This window comes from Salvelinus alpinus, chromosome 9, assembly GCF_045679555.1.
Source record: "Salvelinus alpinus chromosome 9, SLU_Salpinus.1, whole genome shotgun sequence".
Lineage (NCBI taxonomy): Eukaryota > Metazoa > Chordata > Actinopteri > Salmoniformes > Salmonidae > Salvelinus > Salvelinus alpinus.
This window is the reverse complement of record NC_092094.1, coordinates 11,460,819-11,483,234: the sequence shown is the minus strand read 5'-3', so window position 1 is coordinate 11,483,234 and position 22,416 is coordinate 11,460,819. Positions and strand designations below refer to the sequence as shown.

The window sequence follows — 22,416 nt, the reverse complement described above, 5'->3', positions numbered from 1 at the left end:
ATAGTTAACCAAATAACTACCCGGACTATCTGCATTGGCCCTTTTTGCACTAACTGTACCTAGTCACTTTACCTATATGTACATACTATATATACCTCAATTACCTAGTATCACCGCATATGGACTCGGTACTGGTACCTGTATTTATTTTTTCCCTGTGTATGTTTTTTCTATTGTTTTTCAATTTTTTTCTCTACAATGTTGGGAAGAATTTCACTGTTAGTTTAAACCTGTTGTTTACGAAGCATGTGACAAATACAATTTGATTTGATTTATAAGGTCCTGTGGATATCCTGAGCTGTCTGTGGTGTGGATATAATGTGACCTATAATCTATTTGTTACCACATCCCCCCAGGGACAGGCCTGTGGAGTCAATTATAACTGGACAATCTTTATTGGTAGAGTCCCATTATGAGATATAGTATGTTTGTGTGTGTGTTTGTCAAACGTTATTTGAGGGAGGCGTAATCAAGTCTTACCTCGTACTCAAACTCCTCTGTCCTCTGTTGGTCTGGGAGGGTGGAGAGGTAGTCTGTCCCCTCATAGAACTCCCGTTCCATAGTGTGGAGAGAGTGACAACTGTCAGGAGAGAGGGAGGAGGGAGGGACGGAGGTAGAGAGAGAAAAGGCAGAGGGAAAGGGCGATGAGAGGAGAGGGATGTAGAGAGAGAAAGAGAGAAAGCAAAAGAGAGAGAGAAAGAGAGAGAGAGAAAGGCAGAGGGAAAGGGAGATGTAGAGAAGGAGAGGGAAGTAGAGCGAGAGAGAGAGAGACAGAGAAGGACATTTAGAGGGAGTTTCTCTTTCACATAATCTCTCTCTTACATACACTGACTGTAAGTGACAGACTTTTCTTTGTATTTTCCCTGCATGGGACAGCTACGAGGAGAGGAAGAAAGGATGTGTCAGTGCTGTCTAGGACGATGTTGCATGCTGGGGGATAAAAGCATTGCCTCTCATTAATCACTGCATACCAGGAGAGTTCAATTAAATTACTCCACATGTACTTAATCTCTATCTCCCTGTCCTTGAGTAAATTTTGGACAAAGTCCCATGAATTTTACACGTTGTCTTTAGAAAGCAAATTTTACAGAGCTTTGTTTACGGTTTATGGTGCAATTTCAGCAAAAAAAAGTGTTGAAACAAATGTCACACACATTATTCTTGGCTTGCAATATTCACTCTGGCAAACTGTTGAACATATTGAGCAATGCATCTTTATTCGCATCAGAAATTCATAGTATCTGCAAGTATAAACTACCACGTGTTATTCTGTCCCAAAACAATCTTCTGGTGACAAGATTGGGATGGTAAATGTCAGAATGTTATATCCTCTGGCGCTACCACAGCATTGCAGCACATCGTAACATTGTTGGCCGAGTGTGTGTCTTTGCCTACATGTCTGTGTGTGTGTGTGTGTGTGTGTGTGTGTGTGTGTGTGTGTGTGTGTGTGTGTGTGTGTGTGTGTGTGTGTGTGTGTGTGTGTGTGTGTGTGTGTGTGTGTGTGTGTGTGTGTGTGTGTGTGTGTGTGTGCATAGAACACAATTTCACAGCTTTACTGCCAAGTTGAAACACGGGGGGAAACAAACATTTGTTGTGTCTATAAAATCTACCACAACCTTGGTCTGTGCACCTGATCGCAGACAAAGAGGAGTATATTTACTTTTTATTGATCACATTGATTACATTTAGGAGCCCAGCCCGGGGCTGCAACTGGATGTTGCACTGTTTCAAGGTTTTAATTATCCCATTCGCTTTAATCACCTTGTAAACCTTCCATGAAACCAAATGGCTATGCCAAGCAGCACCAATTATTACAAGCAGGCCGTGTGGGTAGTGGTGATATACTGGTGGAGAGATCTTATATTAAGACCTAACAAAGTGTTGGGTCTGGTCAAGTTTAAAGGGCCTGGTCAGATGTAAAGGGTCTGGTCAGGTTTAAAGGGCCTGGTCAGGTTTAAAGGGTCTGGTCAGGTTTAAAGGGTCTGGTCAAGTTTAAAGAGTCTGGTCAGGTTTAAAGGGCCTGGTCAGGGTTAAAGAGTCTGGTCAGGTTTAAAGGGCCTGGTCAGGTTTAAAGAGTCTGGTCAGGTTTAAAGGGTCTGGTCAGGTTTAAAGGGTCTGGTCAGGTTCAAAGGGTCTGGTCAGGTTCAAAGGGTTGGGTCTGGTCAGGATTAAAGGGGTTGGGTGTGGGTGACACGTGAAGGTTGGTCATTGCTTAACATGGTTAGTCTCAATTTGACACAGATCGTTTTTTTTCTGTGACAGGATTATAACAGATTTACAGTATAAAACTAATCTGATCTCTGAATGAAAAGACTTGGCGTTGAATGTGACTCCAACTCTCCAGGTGATATTGGATACTTGATTTATTTAATGTAACTCCAACTGATATTGGTTACTTGATTTATTTAATGTAACTCCAACTGATATTGGATACTTGATTTATTTAATGTAACTCCAACTGATATTGGATACTTGATTTATTTAATGTAACTCCAACTGATATTGGATACTTGATTTATTTAATGTAACTCCAACTGATATTGGATACTTGATTTATTTAATGTAACTCCAACTGATATTGGATACTTGATTTATTTAATGTAACTCCAACTGATATTGGTTACTTGATTTATTTAATGTAACTCCAACTGATATTGGATACTTGATTTATTTAATGTAACTCCAACTGATATTGGATACTTGATTTATTTAATGTAACTCCAACTGATATTGGATACTTGATTTATTTAATGTAACTCCAACTGATATTGGATACTTGATTTATTTAATGTAACTCCAACTGATATTGGATACTTGATTTATTTAATGTAACTCCAACTGATATTGGAAACTTGATTTATTTAATGTAACTCCAACTGATATTGGATACTTGATTTATTTAATGTAACTCCAACTGATATTGGATACTTGATTTATTTAATGTAACTCCGACTGATATTGGATACTTGATTTATTTAATGTAACTCCAACTGATATTGGATACTTGATTTATTTAATGTACCTCCAACTGATATTGGATACTTGATTTATTTAATGTACCTCCAACTGATATTGGTTACTTGATTTATTTAATGTAACTCCAACTGATATTGGTTACTTGATTTATTTAATGTAACTCCAACTGATATTGGTTACTTGATTTATTTAATGTAACTCCAACTGACATTAGATACTTAATTTATTTAATGTAACTCTAACTGATATTGGTTACTTGATTTATTTAATGTAACTCCAACTGATATTGGTTACTTGATTTATTTAATGTAACTCCAACTGATATTGGATACTTGATTTATTTAATGTAACTCCAACTGATATTGGTTACTTGATTTATTTAATGTAACTCCAACTGATATTGGATACTTGATTTATTTAATGTAACTCCAACTGACATTAGATACTTGATTTATTTAATGTAACTCCAACTGATATTGGTTACTTGATTTATTTAATGTAACTCCAACTGACATTAGATACTTGATTTATTTAATGTAACTCCAACTGATATTGGTTACTTGATTTATTTAATGTAACTCCAACTGACATTAGATACTTGATTTATTTAATGTAACTCCAACTGATATTGGTTACTTGATTTATTTAATGTAACTCCAACTGATATTGGTTACTTGATTTATTTAATGTAACTCCAACTGATATTGGTTACTTGATTTATTTAATGTAACTCCAACTGACATTAGATACTTAATTTATTTAATGTAACTCCAACTGATATTGGTTACTTGATTTATTTAATGTAACTCCAACTGATATTGGTTACTTGATTTATTTAATGTAACTCCAACTGATATTGGATACTTGATTTATTTAATGTAACGCCAACTGATATTGGTTACTTGATTTATTTAATGTAACTCCAACTGATATTGGATACTTGATTTATTTAATGTAACTCCAACTGACATTAGATACTTGATTTATTTAATGTAACTCCAACTGATATTGGTTACTTGATTTATTTAATGTAACTCCAACTGACATTAGATACTTGATTTATTTAATGTAACTCCAACTGATATTGGTTACTTGATTTATTTAATGTAACTCCAACTGACATTAGATACTTGATTTATTTAATGTAACTCCAACTGATATTGGTTACTTGATTTATTTAATGTAACTCCAACTGATATTGGTTACTTGATTTATTTAATGTAACTCCAACTGATATTGGTTACTTGATTTATTTAATGTAACTCCAACTGACATTAGATACTTAATTTATTTAATGTAACTCCAACTGATATTGGTTACTTGATTTATTTAATGTAACTCCAACTGATATTGGTTACTTGATTTATTTAATGTAACTCCAACTGATATTGGATACTTGATTTATTTAATGTAACTCCAACTGACATTAGATACTTGATTTATTTAATGTAACTCCAACTGATATTGGTTACTTGATTTATTTAATGTAACTCCAACTGATATTGGTTACTTGATTTATTTAATGTAACTCCAACTGATATTGGTTACTTGATTTATTTAATGTAACTCCAACTGATATTGGATACTTGATTTATTTAATGTAACTCCAACTGATATTGGTTACTTGATTTATTTAATGTAACTCCAACTGATATTGGATACTTGATTTATTTAATGTAACTCCAACTGATATTGGTTACTTGATTTATTTAATGTAACTCCAACTGATATTGGATACTTGATTTATTTAATGTAACTCCAACTGACATTAGATACTTGATTTATTTAATGTAACTCCAACTGATATTGGTTACTTGATTTATTTAATGTAACTCCAACTGATATTGGTTACTTGATTTATTTAATGTAACTCCAACTGATATTGGTTACTTGATTTATTTAATGTAACTCCAACTGATATTGGATACTTGAAAAATCTAAGACAATCATCCATGGGATGTTGTTGGAATTAATGATCAACTTAATATACCCCTCGTGTAGAGAGAAGCCCCCGGCGCAGCTAATCTTTCACTGGCTCACTCCATAGAGGAGAAACCCAGATATTCTCACGCCAAACGTTATCTTCTTCACAGTATGCTTCCCCTTAGAGATTAATACAATATGAACAAAAAAACTAACAGGAAAGAGAAAATAATGAACACATTTTCTTTTGTTGTCTTCGAGGAAACCCCAATTGATAACTTGAAAGTCTAAATTATGAGGGTCTACCTCAAGAATCTCAGATGGTGTACGCCTTGATTTTTTTTGACACACCATAAGAGATTGGTCTTTTTGGCATTGCTATCACGTTTCAAGCCTTACATTTACATTTACATTTAAGTCATTTAGCAGACGCTCTTATACAGAGCGACTTACAAATTGGAAAGTTCATACATATTCATCCTGGTCCCCCCGTGGGGAATGAACCCACAACCCTGGCGTTGCAAGCGCCATGCTCTACCAACTGAGCCACACGGGACCACCAAGCCTTGAAATGGTATTGTATTGTGCGCATAAACAATCCAACTCAATCGCAGGTCTTCATAGCTGAAGTATTCAATCAATGTCTTCATAGCTAAAGCAGTAGATTATTTCTCTCCACAATCCAGCGAGAGACAGTACTGGACTTTGCTGTTCTTTGAGTGGTGTGATTCTGGGTTGGCAAGACAAATAATGTGCTACTTTAGCTTTCAAGGCTTTGGGAAACATATCCCTGACATCCCAGACAGTGGTGTTTGTTTGAATAACTCAGATCAGAGCCTACTCGTCAGACAACAGGAAGGGACAGATATCAGAGATCTGTTTTGTCTTTCAGATCACAATGAATACAATCACATGGGGACATGTGGGACCTGATCCTAGATCAGAATTCTTACTTTGAGCGGCTTTTTTAATACGGGCGGCCCAAATCAGATCTTACCTGTCAGACAGCAGGAAGGGGCAGATGTCAGGCACGGGAGGGGTGGTGGCTCGGAGCTTGGCCAGGGCCATGATGTGTTCGAAGGTGATGTCTGTCTGCGTGCACACGTCCACCACGTGCACTTCCTGAGTGGAGCCAACATGTCCACCGCGGCCAACAGGGTTCCTCCTGAGCACCTGCACCACAATGGGGTCCTTAGCAGAGCGGATCGCCTCAACTGCCTCGTCATGACTGGCCTTGGAGAGGTCCTTCCCATTCACCTGTAATGTGGAGAGGAGAGAGATTACAGTTATAACTACAGTTACTGTAAAGATACAGCTATTGATATAGTGCTTTAATGGACTGCCTACCTAGACTATGTGAGGTCTTTAAACTGAGTTGCTGGAAATTGACGATAATCGTTGGGGGTCCTTTTGGGAGTTGTTGGGAGTTGTTGGTTATTTTGGGAGTTGTTGGGAGTTGGGGGTTATTTTGGGAGTTGTTGGGAGTTGGGGGTTCTTTTGGGAGTTGGGGGTTCTTTTGGGAGTTGGGGGTTCTTTTGGGAGTTGTTGGGAGTTGGGGGTTCTTTCAGGAGTTGTTGGGGGTTCTTTCGGGAGTTGTTGGGAGTTGGGGGTTATTTTGGGAGTTGTTGGGAGTTGGGGGTTCTTTTGGGAGTTGTTGGTTCTTTTGGGAGTTGTTGGGAGTTGGGGGTTCTTTCAGGAGTTGTTGGGGGTTCTTTTGGGAGTTGTTGGTTCTTTCGGGAGTTGTTGGGAGTTGGGGGTTCTTTCAGGAGTTGTTGGGAGTTGGGGGTTCTTTCGGGAGTTGTTGGGAGTTGGGGGTTCTTTCAGGAGTTGTTGGGGGTTCTTTTGGGAGTTGTTGGTTCTTTCGGGAGTTGTTGGGAGTTGGGGGTTCTTTCAGGAGTTGTTGGGAGTTGGGGGTTCTTTCGGGAGTTGTTGGGAGTTGGGGGTTCTTCTGGGAGTTGTTGGTTCTTTTGGGAGTTGTTGGGAGTTGGGGGTTCTTTCAGGAGTTGTTGGGAGTTGGGGGTTCTTTCTGGAGTAGTTGGGAATTGGGGGTTCTTCTGGGAGTTGTTGGGAGTTGGGGGTTTTGTAAGTATGTTCTGGTCGCACCTGGGTACCCCATGACCACTTCCCGAGTCACAGAAAATGTATGATGTCATGTTCCTAGATATACGATTGATAACCAACTAATATTCCTATGGTGCTGAGGTGTAGGGTGAAGTTGCCCCAATATGCTGTCCTTGGGTCAGTTTCGCATTTCCCTCACTAGTGGTTAACGTTAGGATTGGGGGAGGGGAATCTGATCCTAGATATGTCCCTAGGAAAAACTTTACTCCGGAGCGGTGTGGAGACCATTCAATATGACCAATAAGCTAATCACCACACCTACAGACATCTTTACTGATTCTGGATAAACTAAAACAATATGATAAACAGACGACATCAGTCAAGAAAACACTTTGAGAAACACGTGTTTAAGTAAAATCCTCGGTTCTACACAGTGATGCAGTTCTACATCACTGACTCTATGCATCATCATAAGAGTCAGACAGTACTGAACACACAGAACAGTTTTCTGTCAGAGGGAAAAATCATTGCTTCATTTAGTCCATTCATTGGACTGGAAAAAGTAACAGTGGGTTTGAAATACCTCAGAGAATGTGCTTGGTATAATGCTGAAAGCAGAGATTGTAATTTAGATAGTCTCTCAGAAAAAGGTAAACGCAGCACAATTCTCTTGCAGTTGTATTCAAATTACGGCTTTCAGTTTTTTGTGTTTTGCTTGCGGTGCACGACTGTTCATGGAATAAGTTAGAATGAAATGATGAAGTGGAAAAGAACAAAGTAGAAACTTTATTATCTTTGCATTATAAGTCAGTAGAAAACACAAGAACACCCACCAGGCTCGCTACTATTGGTTTATCTTGATAGTGCATGCATGGTTTATCTTGATAGTGTATGTATGGATTATCTTGCAAGTGTATGGTTTATCTTGCTAGTGTATGGTTTATCTTGCTAGTGTATGGTTTATCTTGCTAGTGTACGTATGGTTAATCCTGATAGTGTATGTATGGTTTACCTTGGAAGTGTATGGTTTACCTTGGTAGTGTAAGGTTTATCTTGATAGTGTATGGATTATCTTGATAGTGTATGTATGGTTTATCTTGATAGTGTATGGTCTATCTTGATAGTGTATGTATGGTTTACCTTGGAAGTGTATGGTTTACCTTGGTAGTGTAAGGTTTATCTTGATAGTGTATGTATGGTCTATCTTGATAGTGTATGGATTATCTTGATAGTGTATGTATGGTTTATCTTGATAGTGTATGGTCTATCTTGATAGTGTATGGTCTATCTTGATAGTGTATGGTCTATCTTGATAGTGTATGGATTATCTTGATAGTGTATGTATGGTTTATCTTGATAGTGTATGGTCTATCTTGATAGTGTATGGTCTATCTTGATAGTGTATGGATTATCTTGATAGTGTATGGTCTATCTTGATAGTGTATGGTCTATCTTGATAGTGTATGGTTTATCTTGATAGTGTATGGTCTATCTTGATAGTGTATGGTCTATCTTGATAGTGTATGGTTTATCTTGATAGTGTATGGATTATCTTGATAGTGTATGGTTTATCTTGATAGTGTATGGTTTATCTTGATAGTGTATGGTCTATCTTGATAGTGTATGGTCTATCTTGATAGTGTATGGTTTATCTTGATAGTGTATGGTCTATCTTGATAGTGTATGGTCTATCTTGATAGTGTATGGTTTATCTTGATAGTGTATGGATTATCTTGATAGTGTATGGTTTATCTTGATAGTGTATGGTTTATCTTGATAGTGTATGGTTTATCTTGATAGTGTATGGTCTATCTTGATAGTGTATGGTTTATCTTGATAGTGTATGGATTATCTTGATAGTGTATGGATTATCTTGATAGTGTATGTATGGTTTACCTTGGAAGTGTATGGTTTACCTTGGTAGTGTAAGGTTTATCTTGATAGTGTATGTATGGTCTATCTTGATAGTGTATGGATTATCTTGATAGTGTATGTATGGTTTATCTTGATAGTGTATGGTCTATCTTGATAGTGTATGGTCTATCTTGATAGTGTATGGTCTATCTTGATAGTGTATGGATTATCTTGATAGTGTATGTATGGTTTATCTTGATAGTGTATGGTCTATCTTGATAGTGTATGGTCTATCTTGATAGTGTATGGATTATCTTGATAGTGTATGGTCTATCTTGATAGTGTATGGTCTATCTTGATAGTGTATGGTTTATCTTGATAGTGTATGGTCTATCTTGATAGTGTATGGTCTATCTTGATAGTGTATGGTTTATCTTGATAGTGTATGGATTATCTTGATAGTGTATGGTTTATCTTGATAGTGTATGGTTTATCTTGATAGTGTATGGTTTATCTTGATAGTGTATGGTCTATCTTGATAGTGTATGGTTTATCTTGATAGTGTATGGTCTATCTTGATAGTGTATGGTCTATCTTGATAGTGTATGGTTTATCTTGATAGTGTATGGATTATCTTGATAGTGTATGGTTTATCTTGATAGTGTATGGTTTATCTTGATAGTGTATGGTTTATCTTGATAGTGTATGGTCTATCTTGATAGTGTATGGTTTATCTTGATAGTGTATGGTTTATCTTGATAGTGTATGGATTATCTTGATAGTGTATGTATGGTTTACCTTGGAAGTGTATGGTTTACCTTGGTAGTGTAAGGTTTATCTTGATAGTGTATGTATGGTCTATCTTGATAGTGTATGGATTATCTTGATAGTGTATGTATGGTTTATCTTGATAGTGTATGGTCTATCTTGATAGTGTATGGTCTATCTTGATAGTGTATGGATTATCTTGATAGTGTATGTATGGTTTATCTTGATAGTGTATGGTCTATCTTGATAGTGTATGGTCTATCTTGATAGTGTATGGTCTATCTTGATAGTGTATGGATTATCTTGATAGTGTATGTATGGTTTATCTTGATAGTGTATGGTCTATCTTGATAGTGTATGGTTTATCTTGATAGTGTATGGTTTATCTTGATAGTGTATGGATTATCTTGATAGTGTATGTATGGTTTATCTTGATAGTGTATGGTTTATCTTGATAGTGTATGGTCTATCTTGATAGTGTATGGTTTATCTTGATAGTGTATGGTCTATCTTGATAGTGTATGGTTTATCTTGATAGTGTATGTATGGTTTATCTTGATAGTGTATGTATGGTTAATCTTTATAGTGTATGGTCTATCTTGATAGTGTATGGTTTATCTTGATAGTGTATGGTCTATCTTGATAGTGTATGGTTTATCTTGATAGTGTATGTATGGTTAATCTTTATAGTGTATGGTCTATCTTGATAGTGTATGGATTATCTTGATAGTGTATGGTTAATCTTTATAGTGTATGTATGGTTAATCTTGATAGTATACGCATTATAAAGCGTCATGCTCCTACCAACTGAGCCCCACAGCACCACAGAACATCATGCTCCTACCAACTGAGCCTCACATCACCACAGAACATCATGCTCCTACCAACTGAGCCCCACAGCACCACAGAACATCATGCTCCTACCAACTGAGCCTCACATCACCACAGAACATCATGCTCCTACCAACTGAGCCCCACATCACCACAGAACATCATGCTCCTACCAACTGAGCCCCACAGCACCACAGAACATCATGCTCCTACCAACTGAGCCTCACATCACCACAGAACATCATGCTCCTACCAACTGAGCCCCACAGCACCACAGAACATCATGCTCCTACCAACTCAGCCCCACAGCACCACAGTACATCATGCTCCTACCAACTCAGCCCCACAGCACCACAGAACATCATGCTCCTACCAACTGAGCCCCACAGCACCACAGAACATCATGCTCCTACCAACTCAGCCCCACAGCACCACAGAACATCATGCTCCTACCAACTCAGCCCCACAGCACCACAGTACATCATGCTCCTACCAACTCAGCCCCACAGCACCACAGAACATTATGCTCCTACCAACTCAGCCCCACAGCACCACAGTACATCATGCTCCTACCAACTCAGCCCCACAGCACCACAGTACATCATGCTCCTACCAACTCAGCCCCACAGCACCACAGAACATCATGCTCCTACCAACTCAGCCCCACAGCACCACAGTACATCATGCTCCTACCAACTCAGCCCCACAGCACCACAGTACATCATGCTCCTACCAACTCAGCCCCACAGCACCACAGAACATCATGCTCCTACCAACTGAGCCCCACAGCACCACAGAACATCATGCTCCTACCAACTCAGCCCCACAGCACCACAGAACATCATGCTCCTACCAACTCAGCCCCACAGCACCACAGTACATCATGCTCCTACCAACTCAGCCCCACAGCACCACAGAACATTATGCTCCTACCAACTCAGCCCCACAGCACCACAGAACATCATGCTCCTACCAACTCAGCCCCACATCACCACAGAACATCATGCTCCTACCAACTCAGCCCCACAGCACCACAGTACATTATGCTCCTACCAACTCAGCCCCACAGCACCACAGTACATTATGCTCCTACCAACTCAGCCCCACAGCACCACAGTACATTATGCTCCTACCAACTCAGCCCCACAGCACCACAGTACATCATGCTCCTATTCTCTGGTGTCTGGAGTGAACTTCGTGTGAAGTGATGTTGCATTAATCACCTGAGAGACAAACTGTGCCAACACACTGGCAGAGCTCATGTCGAGCAGAACCGCAACTGGAGAAGACCATAGGAGTCTACCTCTCTCCTCATTCTCCTTCCCTCCATCTTGCTTTACACTGCTACAGACTTCAGCATTGTGCTACAAATCTAGAACTATCTGAATAACTAGGCTAGCCCGTTTTGGTCTGAACCAACTCACTCACTCACTCACTCACTCAACTCACTCACTAACTCACTCACTAACTCACTCACTAACTCACTCACTAACTCACTCACTAACTCACTCACTAACTCACTCACTAACTCACTCACTCACTCACTAACTCACTCACTAACTCACTAACTCACTCACTCAACTCACTCAACTCACTCAACTCACTCAACTCACTCAACTAATCCTGGAACAAAACAGAGGCTCTGTTGTGCCTGCAGAAAGGAAACAAAGGACTGGGACCAGATAAAGAAGGCGGCCGATGGCATATGACAGTCCTGGAAAGATATGATCATATTACCAACCAACGCGCTCTCCCTCTGGTCTCTGGTAAAGTCTGTCCTGCCTGGGCTCTTGGCTGCCTCCCAAGTGCTACCCTATTCCCTATGTATATTTTAGCATACTATTTTTGACCAGGGCCCAGCAGCCATGGTCTAAAGTAGTGCGCTATATAGGGAATAGGGTGCCATTTGGGATGCAGGCCTCTGTTTCTAGCCTCCAAGCCGTCCTCGCTGCTTACTATCAGGGGAAACACGTCCACGACACACACACACACACACACACACACACACACACACACACACACACACACACACACACACACACACACACAAACGCAGGCACGCACGCACACACACACACACACTCAAAAACACAGGTACGCACACACACAAAAACTGTCTGTTGTAGTTCCTGTGTAAACTCACTGCCCTGGTTAGTGTGGACTTATCTATCTTTTCCCTTTCTGACTATAGCTAGATATTCATACAGCCTCTTATGATTTAATCACACAGATTTAAAAAAAATTACACTGTCATAAACTCTACTCTCGTGTGCATGCGAAACCCATATTAATTCACAAACACACACTGGTAAACAAAAGCTGTTCTGCTAAATAATTTGTTGCGAAGTGCGCTGTTGATAGTTTCAACCGTAGCTCCATGAAATGCCACATGTCCACACAACCACTACATTTATTGATAAAGAGTCAATATGAATGATCAGTATCAGCTGTAGCAACAGACAGACAATGATGATTAAAGTCCTGATGGTCTAGTTATCTGGTCCAGGTTTGTTTGTTCCTAGCAATGATTGTATGATTCCAAGACCATGGCCATTGGAAAGAAAAAGGGATACTGTGGAAGGCAGGGATAGAGGGAGGGATGGACGGATACAGGGATAGAGGGAAATAATGGCTTGGAAAGAAAAATGGACACTGTGGAATAGATGGATGGAGGGATGGTGGGATAGAGGGAGGGATGGATGGTAGGATGGAGGGAGGGATGGATGGATGGTGGGATGGTGGGATGGAGGGATGGATGGAGGATAAAGGGATGGGTGGATGGTGGGAAGGAGGATAGAGGGATAGAGGGATGAGGGATGGGTGGATGAAGTGATGGATGGTGGGATGGAGGGACATAGGGATGGAGGGATAGATGGTGGGATGGAGGGATAGAGGGATGGAGGGATGGATGGAGGAATAGAGGGATAAAGGAATGGAGGGATGGATGGAGGGATAGAGGGATAGAGGGATGGAGGGATGGAGGGAGGGAGGGATAGAAATGGAAATGGCTGGAGTGTGGCACATCTGTTGTGTGTTTGCAGATGGATCCACAGCAGCTGTGGTGGGCAGAGAACAGTGTTTACATTCAAAGCCCAAGAGAGGACCATCGACTCTCACAACAAATGCAATACACTGGCTTACTGGAGTGAAACGACAAGATGAAACCGGTTCTCTTTGTGAAGGAACAGAGGCACAAATTGACAAATAGGATTCTAAAATGGCACACTTTGAGTCCAACCAGAAAGCCTACTTTGTTTAACTTTTATAGACGTTTGAAGGTGTGCTTTAGGGAAGTAAGATATGGGCAAATCATCATCTAGCTCTACATTCGCCACATGATTCTACTTCTGCACAAAACTTAGTACACCTGAGGCAAAGTACAATATTCCCTCATAGATGTGCTATTTAGTATCAAACCTCAGCTGAAGGTAGGGGAGGGAGGAATGAGAGTAGGGAGGGAGGGAGGAATGAGAGTAGGGAGGGAGGAATGACAGTAGGGAGGGAGGAATAAGAGTAGGGATGGAGGAATGAAAGTAGGGATGGAGGAATGAGAGTAGGGAGGGAGGAATAAGAGTAGGGAGGGAGGAAGAAGAGGAGGGAGGAATGAGAGTAGGGAGGGAGGAATGAGAGTAGGGAGGGAGGAATAAGAGTAGGGAGGGAGGAATGACAGTAGAGAGGGAGGGAGGAATGACAGTAGAGAGGGAGGGAGGAATGACAGTAGAGAAGGAGGGAGGAATGACAGTAGAGAAGAAGGGGGAATGACAGTAGAGAGGGAGGGAGGAATGACAGTAGAGAAGGAGGGAGGAATGACAGTAGAGAGGGAGGGAGGAATGACAGTAGAGAATGAGGGAGGAATGACAGTAGAGAAGAAGGGGGAATGACAGTAGAGAAGGAGGGAGGAATGACAGTAGAGAGGGAGGGAGGAATGACAGTAGAGAGGGAGGGAGGAATGACAGTAGAGAAGGAGGGAGGAATGACAGTAGAGAGGGAGGGAGGAATGACAGTAGAGAGGGAGGGAGGAATGCCAGTAGAGAAGGAGGGAGGAATGACAGTAGAGAAGGAGGGAGGAATGACAGTAGAGAAGGAGGGAGGAATGACAGTAGAGCGGGAGGGAGGAATGACAGTAGAGAAGGAGGGAGGAATGACAGTAGAGAAGGAGGGATGAATGACAATAGAGAGGGAGGGAGCAATAACAGTAGAGAGGGAGGGAGGAATAACAGTAGAGAGGGAGGGAGGAATGACAGTAGAGAGGGAGGGAGGAATGACAGTAGAGAAGGAGGGAGGAATGACAGTAGAGAAGGAGGGAGGAATGACAGTAGAGAGGGAGGGAGGAATGACAGTAGAGAGGGAGGGAGGAATAACAGTAGAGAGGGAGGGAGGAATGACATTAGAGGGAGGGAGGAATGACAGTAGAGAAGGAGGGAGGAATGACAGTAGAGAGGGAGGGAGGAATGACAGTAGAGAGGGAGGGAGGAATGACAGTAGAGAAGGAGGGAGGAATGACAGTAGAGAAGGAGGGAGGAATGCCAGTAGAGAGCAAGGGAGGAATGACAGTAGAGAAGGAGGGAGGAATGACAGTAGAGAAGGAGGGAGGAATGACAGTAGAGAAGGAGGGAGGAATGACAGTAGAGAAGAAGGGGGAATGACAGTAGAGAGGGAGGGAGGAATAACAGTAGAGAGGGAGGAAGGAATGACAGTAGAGAGGGAGGGAGGAATGACAGTAGAGAGGGAGGGAGGAATGACAGTAGATGCTTTAGACCCCTCTAGTGTGTTCTATTGATCCTGGACTCCCCATCAATATCTTAATAGACTGTACTGACAGACAGACAGTGGTGCTGATGGAGAAAGGCCTTTATCCACTAACATGTCAACGCCAGCCCTGCCTGATGCCTGTGTGTGCATGCCTGTGTGTGTGTGAGCGAGCGTGTCTGTGTCTGTGTGTGCATGCCTGTGCGTGTGTGAGCGAGCGTGTCTGTGTCTGTGTGTGCATGCCTGTGCGTGTGTGCGTGTGTCTCGTGTGACAGAGTCTTCAAGAGGGTAACAGCAGGCGTAAAGCTCCTCTCAGCTATCATGGATTACTGAGGGGACTGGAGTGATTGATGTACTTCTATCTGTAGAAGGGAAATAGCAGCTCGGAGCAGAGACTAATATACCATTAGCTATTTTACGGTTTACAATTAACCACATAGCTAGTTTTACTGCTTCAACACTGCATACTGTGTGGTAATGAAGTGTTTTTATTTGTCATTTTATAGTTTATTGCTGTTCCCTTGTATATGTCAGTCTTAGATAAACTGGCATGCAAGTTTGAGGACTGAAACATCATGTAATGAATTGACAAGAGATTGAATACAATTCCCTTGTATATGTCAGTCTTCTGGATCACTGGCATGCAGTTAAAGGATTACAATAACATGTATTGAAAATACTGTTTTCCTCTGACAGTAAATACAGCAGTGTAACCGTTTACTGTATGTCACCTGGTACTGTATGTCACCTGGTACTGTATGTAACCTGGTACTGTATGTAACCGTTTACTGTATGTCACCTGGTACTGTATGTCACCTGGTACTGTATGTCACCTGGTACTGTATGTAACATGGTACTGTATGTCACCTGGTACTGTATGTCACCTGGTACTGTATGTCACCTGGTACTGTATGTCACCTGGTACTGTATGTAACCTGGTACTGTATGTAACCTGGTACTGTATGTAACCTGGTACTGTATGTAACCTTGTACATTGTAACCTTGTATTGTATGTAACCTGGTACTGTATGTAACCGTGTACTGTATGTAACCTGGAACTGTATGTAACCTGGTACTGTATGTAACCTGGTACTGTATGTAACCTGGTACTGTATGTAACCGTGTACTGTATGTAACCTTGTACATTGTAACCTTGTATTGTATGTAACCTGGTACTGTATGTAACCGTGTACTGTATGTAACCTGGAACTGTATGTAACCTGGTACTGTATGTAACCTGGTACTGTATGTAACCTGGTACTGTATGTAACCGTGTACTGTATGTAACCTTGTACATTGTAACCTGGTATTGTATGTAACCTGGTACTGTATGTAACCGTGTACTGTATGTAACCTGGTACTGTATGTAACCTGGAACTGTATGTAACCGTGTACTGTATGTAACCTTGTACATTGTAACCTTGTATTGTATGTAACCTGGTACTGTATGTAACCGTGTACTGTATGTAACCTGGTACTGTATGTAACCTGGAACTGTATGTAACCTGGTACTGTATGTAACCGTGTACTGTATGTAACCTTGTACATTGTAACCTTGAGTGGTGTGCTCAACATAACGCTTGTTCCACCACCACCGTTTCTAACTCATTCATATGATATTTCCGCTGTGTAACATCTCCTCTCTCCTGCTGGTTCAGTTCGAGTGGTAGCCTTGTGGGTTTTATTAAGGGTACGCAGGAACCAGACGGAGAGACGAGGAGCGGAGAGAGAGATAGAGGGCGAGTGTAACATGTAGGTCATTCAGTCTCGGGAGCATAGCGCTCACAGCCGTTGATTACACGGCTGTTCCATCAAAGCCCCAGCCCCGTAGGAACAGGTGAGATTACATTGCTGTTCCATCATCCCCCCACCCCCAAGGTGAGACTGCCAGAGCTCTAAAGTACTTTTTCTCATGGCCCTTATTGTCTATATGCAACGGGATGAGCAATTTGGTGAGCAGTTTGTTTGGAATATCGAATCACAATAAAATGGCAGTATCGAATCGCAATACATATCGTATAGCGCTAATTATTCGAGAGAAAGCAACCCCAGAGCCATAGGACAGGGCTAGCTGTGTGGAGACAGTAGATAGAGCTGATTATTAAAGAGAAGACGACCCCAGAGCCATAGGACAGGGCTAGCTGTGTGGAGACAGTAGATAGAGCTGATTATTAAAGAGAAGACGACCACAGAGCCATAGGACAGAGCTAGCTGTGTGGAGACAGTAGATAGAGCTGATTATTAAAGAGAAGACGACCCCAGAGCCATAGGACAGGGCTAGCTGTGTGGAGACAGTAGATAGAGCTGATTATTAAAGAGAAGACGACCCCAGAGCCATAGGACAGAGCTAGCTGTGTGGAGACAGTAGATAGAGCTGATTATTAAAGAGAAGACGACCCCAGAGCCATAGGACAGAGCTAGCTGTGTGGAGACAGGAGATAGAGCTGATTATTAAAGAGAAGACGACCCCAGAGCCATAGGACAGGGCTAGCTGTGTGGAGACAGTAGATAGAGCTGATTATTAAAGAGAAGACGACCCCAGAGCCATAGGACAGAGCTAGCTGTGTGGAGACAGTAGATAGAGCTGATTATTAAAGAGAAGACGACCCCAGAGCCATAGGACAGGGCTAGCTGTGTGGAGACAGTAGATAAAGCTAGAGCAGGAAGGGATGGCGAGATGCAGGAGTTTACCCACTCGCCAGAAGAGATGAAGAATGGAGATAGGTGTGAGTCAGCTGTGTTCCACAGATAAGTAGACTACGACCGCAGGACAACAACGTGAAGCCGCTTAGTGCTAATAAAAAAAAAGGTCATGTGTGTGTGTGTGTGTGTGTGTGTGTGTGTGTGTGTGTGTGTGTGTGTGTGTGTGTGTGTGTCTGTGTAAACACCATTACGTCAGCCACTCAGGAGAAAATAGAACAAACTGTTGTTTAGATAAACCTCACACAGTCTCTGTCTGTGCCTTCCCAACGGGGCTAGACAACAATAGGATTCACTACACAATGAAAAGGAAGGCTAACAGAGAGAGAGAAAGATTGAGGGAGAGAGAGAAACAGGGAGATAGAGAGAAAAAAAGCCTCTTTGAATTGAATTGAATTGAGAGAGAGACAGAAATAGCTTTATAAAGCCCCTTCAAATTGAATTAAGAGAGAGAGAGAGAGAGAAAGGGAGAGAGAGAGAGAGACAGAAACAGAGAGAGAGAGAGATGGAAACAGAGAGACAGAGAAAGGAAGAGAGAGAGACAGAAATGGAAAGAGAGAGACAGATAGAAACAGAGAGAGAGAGAGATGGAAACAGAGAGACAGAGAAAGGAAGAGAGAGAGACAGAAATGGAAAGAGAGAGAGAGATAGAAACAGAAATAGCCTTATAAAGCCCCTTTGAATTGAATTGAAAGAGAGAGAGAAAGAGACAGAAAGCGAGAGCCAGACGAAAATGGAGAGTGAGAGAGAGAGAGTGAGAGAGTGAGGGAGAGAGAGAGAGAGTGAGAGAGTGAGGGAGAGAGAGAGAGAGTGAGAGAGTGAGGGAGAGAGAGAGAGAGTGAGAGAGTGGGAGAGAGAGAGAGAGAGAGAGAGAGAGAGAGAGAGAGAGAGAGAGAGAGAGAGAGAGAGAGAGAGAGAGAGAGAGAGAGAGAGAGAGAGAGAGAGAGAGAGAGAGAGAGAGAGAGAGAGAGAGAGAGAGAGAGAGAGAGAGAGAGAGAGAGAGAGAGTGAGAGGGAGAGCGGGATAAAAACAGAAATAGCCTTATAAAGCCCCTTTGAATTGAATTCAGAGAGAAAGAGAGAAAGAGGGGAGGAGAAAGACAGAGAAAGGGAGAGAGAGAGAAAGACAGAGAAAGGGAGAGAGAGAGAGAGACAGAAATGGTTGGGGTCATTGTCCATTTGGAAGACCCATTTGCAACCAAGCTTTAACTTCTTGACTGATGTCTTGAGATTTTGCTTCAATATATCCACATCATTTTCATTTCTCATTTCTCACTATTTTGTGAATTGCACCAGTCCCTCCTGCAGCAAAGCACCCCCACAACATGATGCTGCCTCCCCCGTGTTTACGGTTGGGATGGTGTTCTTTGGCTTGCTAGCCTCTCCCTTTTTCCTCCAAACATAACGATGGTCATTATGGCCAAACAGTTCTATTTTAGTTTCATCAGACCAGAGGACATTTCTCCAAAAAGTACGATCTTTGTCCTTATGTGCAGTTGCAAACCGTAGTCTGTCTTTTTTATGGCTGTTTTGGAGCATTGGCTTCTTCCTTGCTGAGCAGCCTTTCAGGTTATGTCGATGTAGGACTCGTTTTACTGTAGATATAGATACTTTTGTACCCGTTTCCTCCAGCATCTTCGCAAGGTACTTGCTGTTGTTCTGGGATTGATTTGCACTTTTCGCACCAAAGTACGTTCATCTCTAGGAGACAGAACGTGTCTCCTTCGTGAGTGGTATGATGGCTGCGTGGTCCCATGGTGTTTATACTTGGGTACAATTGTTTGTACAGATGAACGTGGTACATTCAGACATTTGGAAATTGCTCCCAAGGATGAACCAGACTTGTGGAGGTCTACAATTTTTTTTCTGAGGTCTTGGCTGATTTCTTTTGATTTTCCCATGATGTCAAGCAAAGAGGCATTGAGTTTGAAGGTAGGCCTTGAAATACATCCACAGGTACACCTCCATTTGACTCAAATTATGTCAATTAGCCCATCAGAAGCTTCTAAAGCCATGATATAATTTTCTGGAATTTTCCAAGCTGTTTAATTGCAAAGTCAACTTAGTGTATGTAAACTTCCGACCCACTGGAATTGTGATACAGTGAATTATAAGTGAAATAATCTGTCTGTAAACAATTGTTGGAAAAATTACTCGTGTCATGTACAACGTAGATGTACATGTGTTAGGGTTAGGGTTAGGGTTAGGGTTAACCGACTTGCCAAAACTAGTTTGTTAATAAGAAATGTGTGGAGTGGTTGAAAAACAAGTTTTAATGACTCCAACCTAAGTGTATGTAAACTTCTGACTTCAACAGTAACTGGAGTTGACAGCATTCCCCCTAGAAACAACTACGACAACATAACCAACAAAAACATGTCACATAACATCGTCAATGGTAAGCTTTGAGGGGACTCCTATGGTAGGTACACCTAAAGCTCATCTCTTGGCAGTAGTACTATAGACTACTTTATCACTGACCTCAAACCAGAGTCTCTTAGAGCGTTCAGTCAGTCCACTGACACCCCTATCAGATCAAAGCAAAATCACACTCTACTTGAACAGAGCTTTCCTCAATGAGGCATCAAAGACAAAGGAACTTAATAATACTAAGAAATGCTATAGATGGAAGGAAAGTAGTGTGGAAATCTACCAAAAAACAATTAGGCAACAACAAATTCAATCCCTTCTAGACAATTTCCTGGACAAAATGTTTCACTGTAATAGTGAAGGTGTAAACTTGGCAGTAGAAAACCTAAACAGTATATTTGACCTCTCAGCTTCCCTATCAAATCTAAACATTTCAAGCAGACAACCTAAGAAAATTAACAACAATGACAAATGGTTTGATGAAGAATGCCAAAACCTAAGAAAGAATTTGAGAAACCTATCCAACCAAAAACATAGAGACCCAGAAAACCTGAGTCTAAGCCTTCACTATGGTGAATCACTAAAACAATTCAGAAATACACTATGGAAAAAGAAACAACAGCAAGTCAGAAATCAGCTCAATGTAATTGAAAAATCCATTGAATCTAAACACTTCTGGGAAAATTGGAAAACTCTAAACAAACAACAACATGAAGAGTTATCTATCCAAAACAGAGATGTATGGATAAACCACTTCTCCAATCTTTTCGGCTCTATAACAAAGATCAAACATCAAAAACATATTCATGATCAAATACAAATCTTATAATCAACTATTAAAGACTACCAGAACCCACTGGATTCTCCAATTACAATGAATGAACTACAGGACAAAATACAAACCCTCCAACCCAAAAAGGCCTGTGGGGTTGATGGTATCCAAAATAAAAAGATAAAATATACAGACCACAAATTCCAATTGGCTATACTTCAAATCTTTAACATCAACCTCAGCTCTGGCATATTCCCAATATTTGGAACCAATGACTGATCGGTTCCAAATACAAAAGTGGAGACAAATTTGACACCAATATCTACCGTGGGATATGAGTCAACAGCAACCACGGGAAAATCCTCTGCATTATTATTAACAAAAGACTTTCCTCAGCTAAAACAATGTACTGAGGAAATGCCACATAGGCTTTTTACCAAATTACCGTACGACAGACCACGTATTCACCCTGCACACCCTAATTGACAAAGAAACAAACCAAAACAAAGGCAAATTCTTCTCATGCTTTGTTGATTTCAAAAAAGCTTTCGACTCAATTTGGCATGAGGGCCTGTGAACAAAGCTGTGAACGATCTGAGACAAGGCAAGAAGGGCCTTCTATGCAATCAAAAAGAACATACAATTTGACATACCAATTAAGATCTGGCTAAAAATACTTGAATCAGTTATAGAACCCATTGCCCTTTATGGTTGTGAGGTCTGGGGTCTGCTTACCAACCAAGAATTCACAAAATGGGGCAAACACCAAATTGAGACTGCAAAAAATATCCTCAGTGTACAACGTAAAACACCAAATAATGAATGCAGAGCAGAATTAGGCCGATACCCGCTAATTATCAAAATCCAGAAGAAATACGTTAAATTCTACAACCACCTAAAAGGAAGTGATTCCCAAATCTTCCATAACAAAGCCATCACCTACAGAGAAATTAACCTGGAGAAGAGACAGCTGGTTATGGGGCTTTGTTCACAAACACAAACAGACCTCACAGAGCTCCAGGACAGCAACACAATTAGACCTAACCAAATCATTAGAAAACAAAAAGATAATTACATGACACATTGGAAAGAAATAATAAAAAAACTGAGCAAACTAGAATGCTATTTGGCCCTAAACAGAGAACAGAGTGGCAGAATACTTGACCACTGTGACTGACCCAAACTTAAGGAAATCTTTGACTATGTACAAGCAGACATGGCTCTCAAGAGAAGACAGGCTATGTGCACACTGCCCACAAAATGAGGTGGAAACTGAGCTGCACTTCCTAACCTCATGCCAAATGTATGACCATATTAGAGACACATATTTCCCTCAGAACAAACCCCATTGTAAATACAACCTATAAATTATGTGTATTTATTTTCACTTTTGTACTTTAACTATTTGCACAT

General features: G+C 41.0%; 1 protein-coding gene across 1 annotated transcript in view; it reads right to left on the bottom strand.

Annotated features, from left to right (window-relative positions):
• The window catches only part of LOC139584309 (PDZ domain-containing RING finger protein 4-like), a 127,931-nt gene that overhangs the window by 52,138 nt on the left and 53,377 nt on the right, over positions 1 to 22,416 (bottom strand). Inside the window, exons 2-3 of the mRNA XM_071416004.1 lie at positions 5,897 to 6,156; positions 481 to 580 (exon numbers count right to left, since the gene is read on the bottom strand). Of these exons, the coding sequence (XP_071272105.1) occupies positions 481 to 580; positions 5,897 to 6,156 (360 nt within the window). The remainder of the gene's footprint in view (positions 1 to 480; positions 581 to 5,896; positions 6,157 to 22,416) is intronic.